Here is a 19,525-nt window from a genome sequence, read left to right on the forward strand (position 1 = left end):
GGGGGAGGGAGAAAGGTGACTTCCGTATATTTGGAGACGGTGTCTGAGCTAAAAGGAGGGAGTTCAGTTTTTGTGCCCGGCAGGCAAGACCCGGAGCCCAGAATACGGTATCCCGGAGAGGGTCTCATGGGGGAGACCTATCCTTTTCTTTGATTTATTATTTACATAAACACCCTTGAAACCGAGCTAATCCTTCCCCGTCCTTGTCTGATCTGGGTAAACGTCTTGACCAAACCCCTTGGTCTGCCACAGTATCTACGCTGGCATGAACGAGCAAGCCTTATGTTGTGTCTCACAGAAACTAACATGTGGTGCATTTTGTTGTGCACCAGCTTGATGATGGCTAACATTAGCTAGCTGAGCAAGCTAATGTTATGTTCTTTTACTTGAGCAATGACAAACCGGGCCGTAGGTTTAAAATTTTATAATTAGATACTTCAGCTAGCAATACAATGGTAGAGCAACGTAGCAATCAAAACAACTTAATTTGTCATTATGGGCGACGGAATTTGGCTAAGAACGGATCCTGTGCAAAGCAGGAAGAGCCATGCTCATTGGGTCGCTACACATAACGGTTAAGTCCAGCGACATATTTAGAGAGAGAGTGCGGTCAGATTTTTAGAACGGATGCCACGTTGTCTTCATTCTCTACATCTTGGAGATGTAACACGAGAGCTCCTCCGACAATTCCCTCTATGAAATGACCAGCTGTAAACATGCGAAACTGAGGGAATTGACGTTTTTATTGATTAACATGTGTATCCAAGTCTGAAATGTGTTGTGGTGTCAACAAATTTCATATCAGCTTTCACTGGACATATTCATTCGTTTTCCATTCCTACCAGAAATAAACAGCACGGAAGCGCCAATTATATCCTAGCAGCGGCTATGGAGGAGAAAGTGGTGCTCTCCGGGAACGTTCAGACAGAAACCACATTGGCCGAACTCTAGATATGACTGGTTAAGTGCAAGTAATTAAAATGATCAATATTTGTATGTGTTTTGTATGTATTCGTTTTTTAAAAAGTTCTATTGCTCCTCAAGCAAGCGGGGAGGCCGACGACATCACGGAAAGCCATCAGACCAATTCCTCGAATGCCCTACTCTGAGGTTTGCAGTGGTCTGAAACACACTATTTTGCTCAAAATGTATTGTTTTACCCTTTAGTGTGTATACATAACTGTATTTATACTTGGGATATCGCTGTGTTTCTGCAAAAAAAAGTCTAAAGTTTACAGTCATCATCCAGGGTTTGAAATGTACAGATATGCCACATTTCCTGCCAATGTGCCAAGGACCAACCATAATGTGGAACTTGACTATAGAAAACCATACTATTGTTGTCTGACATGAAAGAAGATCGAGGCATGGAAAGAACGTCACCATGCAGGTTTGCAGACAGTAGAAACGTTTCGAACCCCAAACAATTATGCGCTAAAAAAAACACTCAGATGTGAAGTAAACAGAAAATTGTTGACAAGGGTGAGTTATTTTTTTGTCAGTGAAATAGATTATCTGACAAATGGCGAGGGTAATAAGATAATGAACCATACTTTCTCCCTTCAGGGGATCTGACCTGACCTCAACCCCTCCTTCGCCTAATCCACAGATGTCCATCCGCTTCCCCTCTAGCAATCCTGTGATCTCCTCCTGTCCACCCAACACATTCCAAAGCCATCTGTTTTGCTACAGAGAACCATTAACCTCAAAAAAAAAAAGTATCTTCCACTTCTTTATATACTATTCTTATGCGTATAACAATGTTCAAAGTTTACCCAGAATCCAACATCTTTTTGGCATGTATATGTAACCGGTGTGAAATGGCTAGCTAGTTAGCGGGGTGTGCGCTAATAGTGTTTCAATCGGTGACGTCACTTTGCTCTGAGACCTTGAAGTAGTTGTTTCCCTTGCTCTGCAAGGGCCGCGGCTTTTGTTGAGCGATAGGTAACGATGCTTCTTGGGAGGCAGTTGTGTGCATAGGGTCCCTGGTTCGAGGCCAGGTAGGGACGAGGAAAGGGAAAATATAGCCTATTGATAAAATAACCAGGTGTCTCAACTTTAAGCTTTAATTAAGCTGTCATTAACCTATGATTTACACATCAGCACTGCCTTAAGAGATTATATACAAGCATGTGCTTTCATCTTTGCAATCGTTTCCAATGCCTCATGCCATGTAGATTAAAATGGCATTGTTTTCAGGAAAAGTTCTTAAGTGAACCAATTAGACATCTTAATAGCATCAGTAACATTGTCAAAACATGGTTACGGTGAGGTCTTTTCTTTTAGTCTCTCACTTTTGTAAAACTCAATGGTTTGCAAATGCCTCAACAACAGTCCCTCATTCAATAGGGGTAGCCGTGGAGGACTGTTTCAGGACACAAATCAAATTTTTCAATACCTATTCAATCCACTCAAAATCAAAAAGCTACTGACTGACATCTGATTGCCTCGTTTCGATTGGCCTGTTATGCACTCGATCCACCCACACTGTCATTGTTTACTATCCAGCTCATCTCACGCCATTATGGGTGTGGAATGCATTCAACCTTTACTTACCATAACCTTTTCACTTTTTTTTATTTTTACAATGACAGTCATGTATATTTCATAGAAATACAATGAACAGATACTTAATGACCAGAGTGAATCATTCTAATTCTATGGTGGCAATATTACCTGTTCCAGTGATGACGGTGACAAAGTTCTCCACTCCTTTACCGTGGCCAAACTTCTTCTCTGCCAGGGCGGCACAGTTGCCGTCGTTATCGACCCAGACGGGCAGGTGGAGGGCGTCAGAGATGGGGGTGCGGATGTCGATGGAGCTCCACTCCTGGATCAGCTTGGTGGAGTGGAGGATCACACCCTCCTGGGGGTTCACTCTGCCTCCTGTCGACACACCTGAGGGGGGGAGGGGGGGGGGGCGATTGCAAGAGAATCGGATCCTGTCAAACTAGGGGTATTTTCCTACTAGCTACTGACCACTTCTTTATTGAGGAAAAATGTACTTACTAAGACTGTGATACGTGGTTGTCTCACCTAGCTACCATGAGATGAATGCATTAAGTCGCTCTGGATAAGATTGTCTGTCTGCGAAATTACTAAAACGTTAAAATTATTATATAGTGAGAACTAGGGTCTATGCAGACTTTGAAGCGTATTTATTGTCATTGAGCACAAATAATTGGGGCAAGAGATTGTGACGTTTACGCATTTATAAACATTCAATAAAGTTCAGTTATTTGACACATGCTCAAGTACACTGAAATGGTTCAATTGCAAGCCCTGCCCAACAATGTGCTTCTTGACAGATTTGCATAAGTAAATGTTGCCTTATTCAAAGTGCAAATCAAAACATAAAAAGGGACATTTCAGGAAGGAGAGAAAGCCACATACCCACTCCCAGAATCCGGCAGTTGAGATGGACAGCGTCAATGACTGCCTCCGTACACATCTTCAGTATCAGCTCCATCCTAGTCTCGTAGGTTTTGGGGTTCGCCTGGGTGTACTTCTTCACTATCTTACCCTACAATTAAAAATACGTATAAATACAATAATATTTCAAATAAAATGTTCTTTAAATATTAAATGTTATTTAATTGTTGCCCATATATAAAATAAAAGTATTTGCCATTTAGGAGACGATTTTATCCTAAGTGACTTAGTCACCCTTGTATGCATCACTATTGGTGGCCCCAGCAGAGCTCGAACCCACAACCATACAAGTGCCTTGCTCTACCAACTGAGCCACAGAGAACCACAAAGTTTTAAAATGGTTGCCCACAAATATATTTCATGCAAATCAATCCACTTGTTCCAACACAATCAACCCATAAGTACATTTGGTACATTATTTGATAAGGAAGGCCACACAAGCAGTGTGGTTGACAAGTCAGTGCTTGTCTGTAGTCAGCGATTTAATTAAATATCAGCGTCTCAGAAGAATGCTAAAACTGACAGCCGCTTTCATCTGAGCCGGCAGATGCTCATGGTGGTTCTCACGTAAAGTCAAATCCTAAATCAAAATGGGGCCTAATAGAAAAAGTGTGTGTTTAAGATGACTTCCGTTAGGCTAAAGAATGGTCGGTTGACATTCTAATCTCCGACTTCAGAACTAATGGTTAGAAGGTGACTTCTCACTGTTGACGTTTGTGTTCAACTCCAACTTACTCACTGACGAAAATACGTTTTAGACAATACGCATGCCTGTGACAAATAATAAATTACATTTCTATAGCGCTTTTCGTCACCTGAAAGCACTTCAAAAATTAAACAAGCAATACATCATGAGTAGCCTAGCTGTAGTTAGGTCAACCAAGAGGCCAAGTCTTTGAGTGCATGCATCCTCCAAAGATGGAGAGGGACAGTTCATGGCTTGATCAGAGGAAGGTTGGTCAGGCTAGAAATGGTACAGGCCTCGGGCTTATTCCATGAGAAGTGCAACGTCACAAAATATGCGTAGGTCTAGAACAGATTGTACATCACGCCACCTTGGTATGGTACAGTTGAAGTCGGAAGTTTACATACACCTTAGCCAAATACATTTAAACTCAGTTTCTCACAATTCCTGACATTTAATCCTGGTAAACATTCCCGGTCTTAGGTCAGTTAGGATCACCACTTTATTTTAAGACTGTGAAATGTCAGAATAATTGTAAAGAGAATGATTTATTTCAGCTTTTACTTCACATTCCCAGTGGTTCAGACGTTTACATACACTCAATTAGTATTTGGTAGCACAGGCTTAAACAATTTAAACTTGAGTCAAACGTTTCGGGTAGCATTCTACAAGCTTCCCACAATAAGTTGGGAGCATTTTGGCCCATTCCTCCTAACAGAGCTGGAGTAAGTGAGTCAGGTTTCTCTGCCTCCTTGCTCACACACGCCTTTTCAGTTCTGCCCACAAATTTTCTATAGGTTTGAGGTCAGGGCTTTGTGATGGCCACTCCAATACCTTGACTTTGTTGTCCTTAAGCCATTTTGCCACAACTTTGGAAGTATGCTTGGGGTCATTCTTTATTTGGAAGACCCATTTGCGACCAAGCTTTAACTTCCTGACTGATGTCTTAATATGTTGCTTTAATATATCCACATAATTTCCCTTCCTCATGATGCCATCTATTTTGTGAGGTGCACCAGTCCCTCCTGCAGCAAAGCACCCCCACAACATGATGCTGCCACCCCTATGCTTCTCAGTTGGGATGGTGTACTTTGGCTTGCAAGCATTCCCCTTTTTCCTCCAAACATAACGATGGTCATTATGGCCAAACATTTCTGTTTTTGTTTCATCAGACCAAAAAAATACGATCTTTGTCCCCATGTGCAGTTGCAAACCGTAGTCTGGCTTTTTTATTGCGATTTTGGAGTAATGGCTTCTTCTTTGCTGAGCGGCCTTTCAGGTTATGGATATAGATACTTTGTACCGGTTTCCTCCAGAATCACAAGGTCCTTTGCTGTTGTTCTGGGATTGATTTGCACTTTTCACACCAAAGTACGTTAATCTCTAGGAGACAGAACACATTGCCTTCCTGAGCGGTATGACGGCTGCGTGGTCCCATGGTGTTTATACTTGCATACTATTGTTTGTACAGATGAATGTGGTATCTTTAGGTATTTGGAAATTGCTCCCAAGGACGAACCAGACTTGTGGAGGTCTACAATTTTTTTTCTGAGGTCTTGGCGGATTTATTTGGATTTTCCCATGATGTCAAGCAAAGAAGCACTGAGTTTGAAGGTAGGCCTTGAAATACATCCACAGCTACACTTCCAATTGACTCAAATGATGTCAATTAGCCTATCAGAAGCTTCTACAGCCATGACATTTTCTGGAATTTCCCAAGCTGTTTAAAGGCACAGTCAACTTAGTGTATGTAAACATCTGACCCACTGGAATTGTGATACAGTGGCTTAAGTCAAATAATCTGTCTGTAAACAATTGTTGGAAAAATGACTTGTGTCATGCACAAAGTAATGTCCTAATCGGCTTGCCAAAACTATAGTTTGTTAACAAGAAATTTGTGGAGTGGTTGAAAAACGAGTTTTAATGACTCCAACCTTAGTGCATGTAAACTTCCGACTTCAACTGTACATCATCTTTTTATCTGCAACTTTTCTAGTTCCATCTTTGGTGGTTATGGGTATCCATCCATATCCATCAAACCTGAACTAGTTGGGTGTAGAGGGATAATGAACACACATGGATGGTTAGATAGAAATCTTGGAAGCACACGGCAGTGTGAGAATAGATGGATAGTGTAATGTACTGTTCATTGTATGTTCATTTTGCTGATGGACAACTAGGAAGATGATTTATGGTTTTAACCAATCACGACTAATAAGATAATAATAATATAATCTAACATGCGGTGTAACCCTCACCTCACGCACCCCCCTCTCCAACCCCCCTCACCCCTACCACCGTACCCTCATGCTGACGATGGCCACGCGGAGGTTGGTCCCCCCCAGGTCGACGGCTAGGGCGCTCTGAGTCTCCAGGATGTGGTCGATGTCCTGGGAGATGTCCCACTCCTTGACGGGGGGGAAGCAGAAGGTCTTCTGCAGCGGCTCATCAAGGTCGATGGTCTGCAGGAACTTCAGGATGCGAGGCACAGCGTTCCCGTCGCCGTAGATCTTCGAGCTGAGGGGAGGGTCCCACAGGATGAAGAAGAGGGGGGGGGAAATCACACAAGGTGAAGAGGGGAATTTTGGTGAGATTTCCGTTCTATGAAAAATTGCAATTTGATGGTTACTATGAAAATAGAGGATTTTAGCTTGTAGACCAAATCTCAGTTATAAGAAACACTGAAAGAGCCAATGCTGCCACAAATAAATACATATGTTTTATTTTTATTAAAAAAGGTATAAGTAGATGACTTAAAGGGTGACTGCACTGATTTGGACTCGTTTTGAAGATTGCTCATTAAGAAATGCTAGAAGCCATGACTGAAGCCAAATGAGTTGTGGTTTGATGTGGGTGTGTAATGTTTTCATATTATAAACTGGTTGGTTCGAGCTTCTAATTGGCTGACAGCTGTGGTATATAAGATTATATACCACGGGTATGACAAAACATGGATTTTTACTGCTCTAATTATGTTGGTAACCAGTTTATAATAGCAATAAGGCACCTCATGGGTTTGTGGTATATGGCCAATATACCACGGCTAAGGGCTGTATCCAGACACTCGGCGTTGCGTCGTGCATAAGAACAGCCTTTAGCCGTGGTATATTGGCCATATACCGCACTCCCTCCGGCCATATTGCTTAATTGTACAGTGGCAGGTACTGTTGTTTGTCCCTCCCGAGTAACCATAGCAACAACATAGCCACTTCCTCAAAATATTTAAATAGTTGGAATTAATCTGGAATTTATTTAGACGTTTTTGCAGAGAAGGTCTTAGTCGCTCAAGTTGACATCTAGCTAAAAGGTGTTTGGTGCAGTATTTCTCAAGTAAACAAAATGTGCATGATCGGTTCTCTGCTGGGCACTGACGCGCTCGGGACTGACCTCTGAGAACAACAACGTGTCTACAACTTCATCATCTGCAAGCTGTCAAACTATGGTAAATAAAGCACAAGCTACACGCTGTTTATCAGTGCCTTAAAAATCACTTGCTAGCTAGCTAAGTTCCAACTCTGTGTCAATGAAGCTAGAAAATAGTAGCCGTCAGGCACATTGAACAGCCAGGCCACAATCAGCTTATCAAGTCACTGGCGAGGTTTTGCTTTTTACAACTTTCCCACCATTACCAGAGTGTGCCTGTCTGGCAGTGTTTAATAGGGAATGATGTTACAAAACAGGCTGTGGGGGGACACTATGTTCCAGTTGGGATACAAGTGCACTCTGATTGTATCAATTCTCATTTTGGCCAAATAAGTGGCAGACTCAAGTGATTGACACTAAGAAACACATCAGCAAGTGGCCACTCTATAAAAAGGGCTTAGGGCCAAGGGTTATTTCAACATAACATTGGCGACATGTTCTCTTACATAAACAAGTCTGAGGTGCTGAGTAATGGGCAGGCCCGTCTCACTGTCTGGGAGGTTCTGGCTGCTACGATTGGATAGAGCACAATCAGCACTGCTGTTTCTCTTCTGTTAGAGTGTACTGGGCAAGATCGTAATCCATCCCCAACTCTCCAGTATGTCGCGATAAACTCCGTTTTGGACGAGACGGACTTTGACCAAAATGATCCTATTTTGCACTTTGTAGTCAATTTTGACACTAGAATGAATGTTTGACTCGTATCAATGCCACATAGGCCATTTAAAACCAAATACGTTGGTTCTAAGGGGTAGTTGACCTTTAAGTTCAGTTCAGAGATTCTGTAATACACACTTTCCAGTGTTCTGATTGTGATACTCAAGGTGCAGGTTGATGGTCATTAGACTTGATACTGAACGTTATGGATTATTGTCATATCTGTTGATGGTGGTTGACGCCAGACTGGATGTACAAGGACCGAGGTCACACTAATTATTTCACTGTTGTATTGTATTGATGACATTCCGTTGACACGGATTCTGTAGCAGCTGAAAAATTCACTTTTGTTTTGTCTTTCAATAAGCCTCTCGGCCTGGTGTTTCCAGAACATTTCGTGCTGTCTGATTAGGATATAAAAGGCCTTGTCTCCAAGAGGCCAGTTAGACATTTCTCTGCTTCTGTGCTGGGTGATGTCTCCCTGTTGCAACTTGTTATAACCCTGTAATAACCCCTTTTCTAGAGGTTATGCGATGATGCTTACCAGGGGTATCTCTTCCCAAACTGCAGCTCCAGGGCATGGTAGATCTTATTCTGAGTGTCTGCGTCACGGACATGGAGGACGTTTTCACCTGGGAATAGAAGATACAGCTCAACATCCTATAAGCATTCGTAATGGGACGACTGGAAGAATGACAACAAAGCAAATCGCCAAAACACTCATACTGGCAAAGCCATCAATTAAGAACTATACCTTTTCATTATACATTTCATGGTAACACTGGTAACCACAAGTAGGCCCCCTGGTCTACTCCAAATGGAGGCCACAGTTGCCTCCATAATGGCACACCATTCTCCATTTAGTGCACTACTTTTGACCAGGGCCCATATTCAAGCACTTAAGGGAATAGGGTGCCATTTTGGACGAAACCCATGATTCTAGACCACCTGGTAAATGGTCATGGACTTCAGTAGACCCACCCACCAGTCTCTCTCCCAGTCTGCCTGGACCCCAGGTTGATGACGGGGGTCCCGAAGGCCCCGGCCTCTCGGACGCCACAGCTGCTGTTGCCGATCATGGCCCCAGCGTGACACACCAGCTGGATGAACTGCTCGAACGGCACGTGCTTCACCGCTCGGAAGTTAGGGTGCTGCTCCACGCCCTTCTTCCTCATCACGCGCACCATCTCCTTACTTCCTGATGGAGTCATCACGGAGACGGGACAGGGGTTGTCAGGGGTTACAAGACAGAACGGAGAAGACTGCAGAATGTCTAATTTAACCGACTCCTACACAGTCTAAAGTCGGGGATTCAACTCTAGCCATGTTATGTTTTGCAGTAGTGTTTTGTTGGATTTTAAGTACTGGTCACTTGGTTTCTTATTCTTTCTGAGGAAGTTCTACGCCCTTCAAACCAGTCCTAGCCCTAATCATGAGACAGACTGAAGGATTGCAGCTGAACTAGATAAGCAAATACCTTCAACAGAGCAGCCTTCCCACACTATTGACCAAGGGAGGGCTGACACTGTACCTCCAGCTCCACGATCTGTGTGTGTGTGTGTGTGGTTGCGTAATATGACGGGGCAAAGAGGAGAGAAATAAGGAAAGGGAGACGGGGGGGGGGGGGGAGAAAACAATCACCACTGACCTGCGTCTATGTTGGGGAAGAGGACGAGTGTTTTCTTGTTGAAGGAGATGAGGGCGTCCAACATCAGCTCGTAGATCTTGATGGAGTTCTTGATGTCGGTGGTGACCGGGTGCTGCAGGGCCACGATGTAGTCGTGCTCCTTCACATTGTCTCCTGTGGATGCCATTTAGAACATTCTCAGCATTCTAGTACTTTCTGAACAGAGGGAAGCCAACAGTCTACTGCTACCACTGTTCTTTCTGCCCCGTAGGGACTAGCGAAAAGCCCCAGAAATCTATGAACTGATTTAACAACATTCTTATAACACATTTTCCACATCTTTCACAAATCACTGTACTATATAGTGGTATATGTACTAGAGGTCGACCGATTCATCGGAATGGTCGATTAATTAGGGCCGATTTCAAGTTTTCATAACAATGGGAAATTGGTATTTTTGGGCGCCGATTAAAAAATAAATAATAATAATTCTACCTTTATTTAACTAGGCAAGTCAGTTAGAACACATTCTTATTTTCAATGAAGACCTAGGAACGGTGGGTTAACTGCCTTGTTCATTGGCAGAACGACAGATTTTCACCTTGTCAGATCTCGGGGGACCCAATCTTGCAACCTCACAGTTAACTAGTCCAACGCAATAACGACCTGCCTCTCTCTCGTTGCACTCCACAAGGAGACTGCCTGTTACGCGAATGCAGTAAGCCAAGGTAAGTTGCAAGCTAGCATTAAACTTATCTTATAAAAAACAATCAATCATAATCACAAGTTAACTACACATGGTTGATGATATTACTAGATATTATCTAGCGTGTCCTGCGTTGCATATAATCTGACTGAGCATACAAGTATCTGACTGAGCGGTGGTAGGCAGAAGCAGGCGCTTAAAGATTCATTCAAACAGCACTTTTGTGCATTTTGCCAGCAGCTCTTCGTTGTGCGTCAAGCATTGCGCTGTTTATGACTTCAAGCCTATCAACTCCCGAGATGAGGCTGGTGCAACCGAAGTTAAATGGCTAGCTAGTTAGCGCGCGCTAACTAGAGGGACGGAAGCTATACAGTTACACTGGCAATACTAAAGTGCCTATAAGAACATCCAATAGTCAAAGGTTAATGAAATACAAATGGTATAGAGGGAAATAGTCCTATAAAAATCGGCCGATTAAATCGGTATCGTCTTGAAAAATCATAAATCGGCCAACCTCTAATATGTACTATACCACTGTCCTAAAGGTTGTAATAAAAAGGCTGGCCCTTTCAACCCGATTGGCCTGCAGGCTTGTCAATCACCCTTTTACTCAAGCCTCCACCTCATTCCAACCAATCAGGTCACATGGACGCACTCCAGGGCACCGCCTACTCACGCTCCAAGTTAGGGTGCGTTACCAGTATCTCGAGAAGACAAGTTGTTGGGATGCTGACTGACTTTTCAAATGCCATTTCTGAAGTGTTGTGCGTCATTTGACGAGTGCGTGTTTGAAATGCTAGTGGGTTCATGTTGGGTGTAATGTCAGCCAACGTTAGTTATAGCTGTATGACAAAGACACAGTGACCTTGTCACCATGGCGATATAAAGGCAGGCCATGAAACCTAAAACAAAAACGCCATCACTGTCCTCAGTCCAGGTAACTGTAGCGGACTAGGCCATCAAGGTCAGTACTATTTCCGACCAAGAGATCTCTGCATATTCAAATAGGAGTTCAAAGCTGGTGCTGTGCAGAAACTGTAGCTGTTTTAGTTTGGTTGCATGATGCATGACACTGACAGCAGAGGTTGTTATTCCCTGCCTGACCAGGAAAAACTCTGGGCCCTGGAACCTGGCTATTAGTCTGGTATGCCGCATTGAACTGCATTCCCCGCTGAAAAAGTTGGAACGCCACTAATTTAGGGGTGAAGGATAGGTTACTACTACACGTACCGAGCCAGTTCCTGATGATGTCCATGTAGTCGTCACGGTGATGGGCGGCCAGCAGCTTGTCGTAGGAGGGGCAGCCGGCCAACAGGATGCGAGTGTGGTCCTCACACATGGCGATGAGGTGCTGTTCGGCGGTGCGGGTGCAGCAGGCGTGGTAGTGGGCCAGCTTGGAGATGGCGTGGCGGATGGAGTCGTCGATGGTGCCACTCACCTGGGATGGGAAAGGATCAGACATTAGGGTAAAAGTCTGTTTATTGTCTCTGACGGTTCGTTGTCTGAAGCACTGCTATTTAGTGTCTGAAGCACTGCTATTTCCCTTAGGGAACAAATAGTTGTTTTTATTGAACCAAGACCATCATTATCTCTGTTATGTTGCCTTCTTTGGTTTCCAGGACTTCTGTGTATTTTTGGCAGCCCCGTTATTTTTTATGGTAATAACTCAGTAAATAGTAACTAAAATACACAATACGACAGTTCAAAAACGTCCTATATCAAATACCAGGTAACTACAAGTGGAGGGAGCCAACCAATAATTTAATCTAGTTATATTCAGCTCCCGACACAGATATGCCCTACATCCTGAAAAACCTTGAGATACATGACATCACTTCCTCCATCCCCTCACCTCTCCCCCCTCCAGGTGCAGGATGCGAATGTTCATCAGGGCGGCAGCCGTTGCCAGGGCGAGTGCATCGAAGCGGTCTCCGTGGACGACCAGAACGTCGGGGCGGAGGCGGTGGAGGACATCTGGCAGCTTGACCAGCGCCAGACCCACTGACTCCACCATGGCTGCCTCGTCCTCCCCACGCACGATGGTGTGCAGCTTGGAGCCGATGTCAAAGTCATCCTGCTCGATCATCCGGAACGTGTTGCTAAAAGGAGGACAGGTGGTCAAACCAATCATTTCATTCATGAAAGAACACATTTTAGACAAATTAAAAACACATCAAGTTGATTCCACTAAGTGAAATGAACAAACACGAAATATAGTCACGGCTAAAAACACAAATTCAGACTCATTTCCATTATGGTCGTCATGAAGGACAGGAGTTTTTCCTGGTCAGATCAAGCAATCAGAAACAAACTTGAGACATGATTACTCAATTAACACTTTTTCCTCAGAGTGCAAATAAACAATGACTGTCATTGTAAAAACATTTGCAAATAGTTATTATTTCAGTGGATCGGGAAAAACTAGTTCCAGCACCAACACCTTCAGCTCAAACTCACCCAAAATCAATGAGATGGGCTCCCAGCACCTTCAGCTCAAACTCACCCATAATCAATGAGATGGGCTCTCAGCACCAGCACCTTCAGCTCAAACTCACCCATAATCATCAATGAGATGGGCTCTCAGCACCACCACCTTCAGCTCAAACTCACCCATAATCAATGAGATGGGCTCTCAGCACCAGCACCTTCAGCTCAAACTCACCCATAATCAATGAGATGGGCTCCCAGCACCACCACCTTCAGCTCAAACTCACCCATAATCATCAATGAGATGGGCTCTCAGCACCACCACCTTCAGCTCAAACTCACCCATAATCATCAATGAGATGGGCTCCCAGCACCACCACCTTCAGCTCAAACTCACCCATAATCAATGAGCTGGGCTCCCAGCACCACCACCTTCAGCTCAAACTCACCCATAATCATCAATGAGATGGGCTTCCAGCACCACTCCGTCAGCTCAAACTCACCCAAAATCAATGAGATGGGCTCCCAGCACCACCATCTTCAGCTCAAACTCACCCATAATCATCAATGAGATGGGCTTCCAGCACCACCACCTTCAGCTCAAACTCACCCATAATCATCAATGAGATGGGCTTCCAGCACCAACAGCTTCAGCTCAAACTCACCCAAAATCAATGAGATGGGCTCCCAGCACCTTCAGCTCAAACTCACCCATAATCAATGAGATGGGCTCTCAGCACCAGCACCTTCAGCTCAAACTCACCCATAATCATCAATGAGATGGGCTCTCAGCACCACCACCTTCAGCTCAAACTCACCCATAATCAATGAGATGGGCTCTCAGCACCAGCACCTTCAGCTCAAACTCACCCATAATCAATGAGATGGGCTCCCAGCACCACCACCTTCAGCTCAAACTCACCCATAATCATCAATGAGATGGGCTCCCAGCACCAGCACCTTCAGCTCAAACTCACCCATAATCAATGAGATGGGCTCCCAGCACCACCACCTTCAGCTCAAACTCACCCATAATCATCAATGAGATGGGCGCTCAGCACCACCACCTTCAGCTCAAACTCACCCATAATCATCAATGAGATGGGCTCTCAGCACCACCACCTTCAGCTCAAACTCACCCATAATCATCAATGAGATGGGCTCTCAGCACCACCACCTTAAGCTCAAACTCACCCATAATCATCAATGAGATGGGCTCTCAGCACCACCACCTTCAGCTCAAACTCACCCATAATCAATGAGCTGGGCTCCCAGCACCACCACCTTCAGCTCAAACTCACCCATAATCATCAATGAGATGGGCTTCCAGCACCACTCCGTCAGCTCAAACTCACCCAAAATCAATGAGATGGGCTCCCAGCACCAGCACCTTCAGCTCAAACTCACCCATAATCAATGAGATGGGCTCCCAGCACCACCATCTTCAGCTCAAACTCACCCATAATCATCAATGAGATGGGCTTCCAGCACCACCACCTTCAGCTCAAACTCACCCATAATCATCAATGAGATGGGCTTCCAGCACCAACACCTTCAGCTCAAACTCACCCAAAATCAATGAGATGGGCTCCCAGCACCTTCAGCTCAAACTCACCCATAATCAATGAGATGGGCTCTCAGCACCAGCACCTTCAGCTCAAACTCACCCATAATCATCAATGAGATGGGCTCTCAGCACCACCACCTTCAGCTCAAACTCACCCATAATCATCAATGAGATGGGCTCTCAGCACCACCACCTTCAGCTCAAACTCACCCATAATCAATGAGATGGGCTCTCAGCACCAGCACCTTCAGCTCAAACTCACCCATAATCAATGAGATGGGCTCCCAGCACCACCACCTTCAGCTCAAACTCACCCATAATCATCAATGAGATGGGCTCCCAGCACCAGCACCTTCAGCTCAAACTCACCCATAATCAATGAGATGGGCTCCCAGCACCACCACCTTCAGCTCAAACTCACCCATAATCATCAATGAGATGGGCGCTCAGCACCACCACCTTCAGCTCAAACTCACCCATAATCATCAATGAGATGGGCTCTCAGCACCACCACCTTCAGCTCAAACTCACCCATAATCATCAATGAGATGGGCTCTCAGCACCACCACCTTCAGCTCAAACTCACCCATAATCAATGAGCTGGGCTCCCAGCACCACCACCTTCAGCTCAAACTCACCCATAATCATCAATGAGATGGGCTTCCAGCACCACTCCGTCAGCTCAAACTCACCCAAAATCAATGAGATGGGCTCCCAGCACCAGCACCTTCAGCTCAAACTCACCCATAATCAATGAGATGGGCTCCCAGCACCTCCACCTTCAGCTCAAACTCACCCATAATCATCAATGAGATGGGCTCTCAGCACCACCACCTTCAGCTCAAACTCACCCATAATCAATGAGATGGGCTCTCAGCACCAGCACCTTCAGCTCAAACTCACCCATAATCAATGAGATGGGCTCCCAGCACCACCACCTTCAGCTCAAACTCACCCATAATCATCAATGAGATGGGCGCTCAGCACCACCACCTTCAGCTCAAACTCACCCATAATCATCAATGAGATGGGCTCTCAGCACCACCACCTTCAGCTCAAACTCACCCATAATCATCAATGAGATGGGCTCTCAGCACCACCACCTTCAGCTCAAACTCACCCATAATCAATGAGCTGGGCTCCCAGCACCACCACCTTCAGCTCAAACTCACCCATAATCATCAATGAGATGGGCTTCCAGCACCACTCCGTCAGCTCAAACTCACCCAAAATCAATGAGATGGGCTCCCAGCACCAGCACCTTCAGCTCAAACTCACCCATAATTAATGAGATGGGCTTTCAGCACCACCACCTTCAGCTCAAACTCACCCATAATCATCAATAAGATGGGCTCCCAGCACCACTCCTTCAGCTCAAACTCACCCAAAATCAATGAGATGGGCTCCCAGCACCAGCACCTTCAGCTCAAACTCACCCATAATCAATGAGATGGGCTCCCAGCACCAGCACCACCACCTTCAGCTCAAACTCACCCATAATCATCAATGAGATGGGATCCCAGCACCACCACCTCCAGCTCAAACTCATCCGGGTTGGCCTTGATGCCAAACATGATGGGCGCCAGCTTGGAGTAGTCCGCCCGGTTACACGTCGCCACACACACCCGCAGCTTCCTCGTGGCTTTGTTCTCCTCCATCTTGTCAGTCTTCTCTCTCATCCTCTGCATTCTCAGATAGTACAGTTCCTGGTGAGCAGAGAAAGAGCGATGGTGTTCAGAGTTGAGATGCTGGAATGTCAGGCAAAAAGAAGCTGTGCTGAAAACAATGTGGTCCGATGCTCCTCGTCCTGTTGTGGCATGGTGGATATATGTTAAAGCTAGAATCTGCAGTTGCTACATCTGTTTTTGGATTTAGCAATTAATGATATAGACCCATTGATTCTTGAAGAACATAGCTTGTAAAATGCCTCATGAGTTAAGTTCAACTGTCGTACCTCAGAGCCAGAATATAAGCTTTATATTTATATTATTTGCAACTGGTAAAATGTTCCATTTTGTGAGGAAAGAGCATTCTTTGTTTTTCGTTTAAAAAAATGATGGCAATTCGCACTGACACTTAATGTTAACTTGATGGCTATTTGTTATACCAATGCATGGCGCAAAATGTCAGATTTAATTTACAATTGGTAAAAATAAATGTTTTTACCTACATTGTGCACAGGACTGTTTTATTTGTAACTGGCAAGAACGTTTCATTTTGTGAGAACCCGTTTCATGTGAACACTCCCGAGTGGCGCAGCGGTCTGAGGCACTGCATCTCAGTGCTAGAGGCGTCACTACAGACCCTGGTTCGATTCCAGGCTGTATCACAACCGGCCGTGATCGGGAGTCCCATAGGGCGGCGCACAACTGGCCCAGCGTCGTCTGGGTTAGGGTTTGCCGAGGTAGGCGGTCATCGTAAATAAAAACGTATCTTAACTGACCTGCCTAGTTAAATAAAAAGGTGAAAAACAAATACAAGTATTCTTCATGTAGTCACTGTGATAGTCTTTTTTCCAGCGGAATTTGTCATATTTTGAAAAGAAAGTCTTTATTTTTGCATTGTAAAAGGTAAGTGCCGACTTATTTAATTCAAGAAACTCATGCCTGTTCCACAGATACGGGGTTTTGGAAGCGTCAATGGGTTAATGATATTTGGCTTTCATTTAGTACCAGTCGGTCAGCAGGTGTCATTATTCCAAAAAAAAATCAACTTTAAAAGGATCATATACTGTGGACGAAGCAGACAACACAGGGACATGGATTATGTGATTGGTAGATGTCAACCACATTCAATTCATTGTGGTGAATACTTGTGCTACCAATTACAAGTCAAGTATCTATTTTTATTTAGAGACAATGAGAGGACAATAAGTAAAATTGTCAACATTTCCGCTGGTCAAAGTAATATGAGGGTGGAGATTTTAATGCCGCCAAGACATGATAATCTAGATAGATGGCCTCCTAAGGACAGCGACTGATTGTGAGATAAGGAATTATGCTTAAGGTTAAGGGTTGGAGATATTTGGAGACATAAGAACCCATAGAAGAAGATGTTTACATAGGTCTTTATTACTCTATCTATACAGTCCCGTATTGATTTATGATATCTGGAGATAAGGTTGACACGATTGATGCAGTCTCAATTTGAACCATCGATTTCAATAGACCATAAAGGGATTTCATAACAATTTTTTTTTTTTTAAGGTTACTGGAAACGGAATAAGACTAAGGAAAATATTTTCTTAGTGAATGTAGTGAAGTAAAAGTAGTTAAAAGTATAAAAATAGTAATAATAGTCTGAATACTTTCCGAACGCAACTGTATATAAATATGCTTCTGTGTGTTTTGTTTGTAAGCTCAAAATGGACAGTGACGTCCAATGGGCTTTTGAAAAACAAAATACTTCCTCTGTTATCATAGAATATGGGGTCATCCTGCAGCTGGTTTCTGAAACTAATTCAGTCTGTGTATGAATCCATTATGTTTAAGTTGGGGAGCGTTTCCTCCAAAAGGTCGAGAGAGAAGGACACTCCAGCCGCTAACAAACAACCTGTATATGTGGTCTCATGTCAACACTGATGTCATGGTTAAGTTGGTCACCTGGAAGCTTAGCCAGAAATGGTCTACTGGTTTATTGAAACTCTACACTCAAACTGTTGTGATATGTTTCATTTGATTACTGTAACCATTTTTCTTTCAGGCACATATAACAAAAGGTATTAAAAAGAGCTTAACAAGGAAGTAAAGCTTTGAGAAAATGTACTTCAGATGTCTAGTACTTTTCTCCCGGGTGCCCCGTCATGGCTGCCTGCTTTGACGCCTGTCATGTCTCTGCTCGTCTTTGTCAATAAAACATTTCATACTCTGTAAGCCGTCCTGACTACAGAATGTTTCTGAACATGTTATGAATCTACTTCAGTGGTACCTCAATTAAGAAAAGTCTTGATATAGCCTACTCTAGGCTATGCTGTGTATTCAAGATTGGTCAAACGCTAAAATCAAATTAAACAGAAGCCGCCCCCCCGAGTGGAGGACAGAGGAGCCTCTTAAAGAAGAAGTTACAGGTCTTTGAGAGCCAGAAATCGTGCTTGTTTGTAGGTGACCAAATACTTATTTTCCACCATAATTTGCAAATAAATTCATTAAAAATCCTACAATGTAATTTTCTGGATTTTTTTCCCTCATTTTGTCTGTCATAGTTGAAGTGTACCTATGACGAAAATTACAGGCCTCCCTCATCTTTTTAAGTGGGAGAACTTGCACAATTGGAAGCTGACTAAATACTTTTTTTGCTCCACTGTATTTACATGTACATATTCTTATTCCTTTACTTTGATGCATGTGTATTAGGTAGTTGTGGAATTGTTGGATTACTTGTTAGATATTGCTGCACTGTCGGAACTAGAAGCACAAGCATTTCGCTACTCGCAATAACATCTGCTAACCATGTGTATGTGACCACTAAAATTGGATTCGATTTGTATTGTTCCAAACTAAATCACCCCTTCAATAGAACTAAGACTAGAGAACATTGAGAGGTCTTCCACTAGCTGTAAAGTAATAATTAACTGGCAGCAGAGCGGCAGTGTACAAACGCAGCTCTACCAACGCCCTGGCAAACAGACTCCTAAAACAACAGCTGCCAAAAGAACAAGACTGTAAAAGTTAGTTAACTACGGGCTAATATTGACAGAGGAGTCAACAAATAACCCAGCCTGGACCTTCCTGGAGGTGGTTGACAACCAGACTGTGCCAGACTTGGTCCTGAAGTAGTCAACTTTGGAGCAGATGATAATAAATCAATGTAACCTGAGATTTAAGTTCGGGTTTCCTCAGACCCACGATTAAGCCTTCTCCACTGAAAATGATTTTAAAACTCTAGGACAGGCAAAAAAAAACCAAGGCTGCTCACCATAGTATAGTTTTGAGGCTTGACACCCGGTGTAAACAAAATAACTAATGTAGTACAGGATCAAGACAGTGGGCCTACATTCAGGCA

The 19,525-nt window shown here is 43.9% G+C and overlaps 1 protein-coding gene across 6 annotated transcripts in view; it reads right to left on the reverse strand.

Annotated features, from left to right (window-relative positions):
- The window catches only part of LOC109901157 (bifunctional UDP-N-acetylglucosamine 2-epimerase/N-acetylmannosamine kinase), a 32,114-nt gene that overhangs the window by 3,621 nt on the left and 8,968 nt on the right, over positions 1 to 19,525 (reverse strand). For 5 of the 6 annotated variants that reach the window (XM_031837805.1, XM_031837807.1, XM_031837806.1 and 2 more), the window contains exons 2-10: positions 16,019 to 16,230; positions 12,383 to 12,629; positions 11,761 to 11,968; positions 9,846 to 9,998; positions 9,183 to 9,395; positions 8,742 to 8,829; positions 6,421 to 6,634; positions 3,394 to 3,523; positions 2,677 to 2,898 (exon numbers count right to left, since the gene is read on the reverse strand). In XM_031837805.1, the coding sequence (XP_031693665.1) occupies positions 2,677 to 2,898; positions 3,394 to 3,523; positions 6,421 to 6,634; positions 8,742 to 8,829; positions 9,183 to 9,395; positions 9,846 to 9,998; positions 11,761 to 11,968; positions 12,383 to 12,629; positions 16,019 to 16,212 (1,669 nt within the window). In that variant the 5' untranslated portion in view covers positions 16,213 to 16,230. Of the gene's footprint in view, positions 1 to 2,676; positions 2,899 to 3,393; positions 3,524 to 6,420; positions 6,635 to 8,741; positions 8,830 to 9,182; positions 9,396 to 9,845; positions 9,999 to 11,760; positions 11,969 to 12,382; positions 12,630 to 13,085; positions 13,116 to 16,018; positions 16,231 to 19,525 lie in introns of those variants that run through there. The other variant, XM_031837808.1, reaches the window with a different exon arrangement.

This window comes from Oncorhynchus kisutch, linkage group LG12 (genome assembly GCF_002021735.2).
Source record: "Oncorhynchus kisutch isolate 150728-3 linkage group LG12, Okis_V2, whole genome shotgun sequence".
Classification (NCBI taxonomy): domain Eukaryota; kingdom Metazoa; phylum Chordata; class Actinopteri; order Salmoniformes; family Salmonidae; genus Oncorhynchus; species Oncorhynchus kisutch.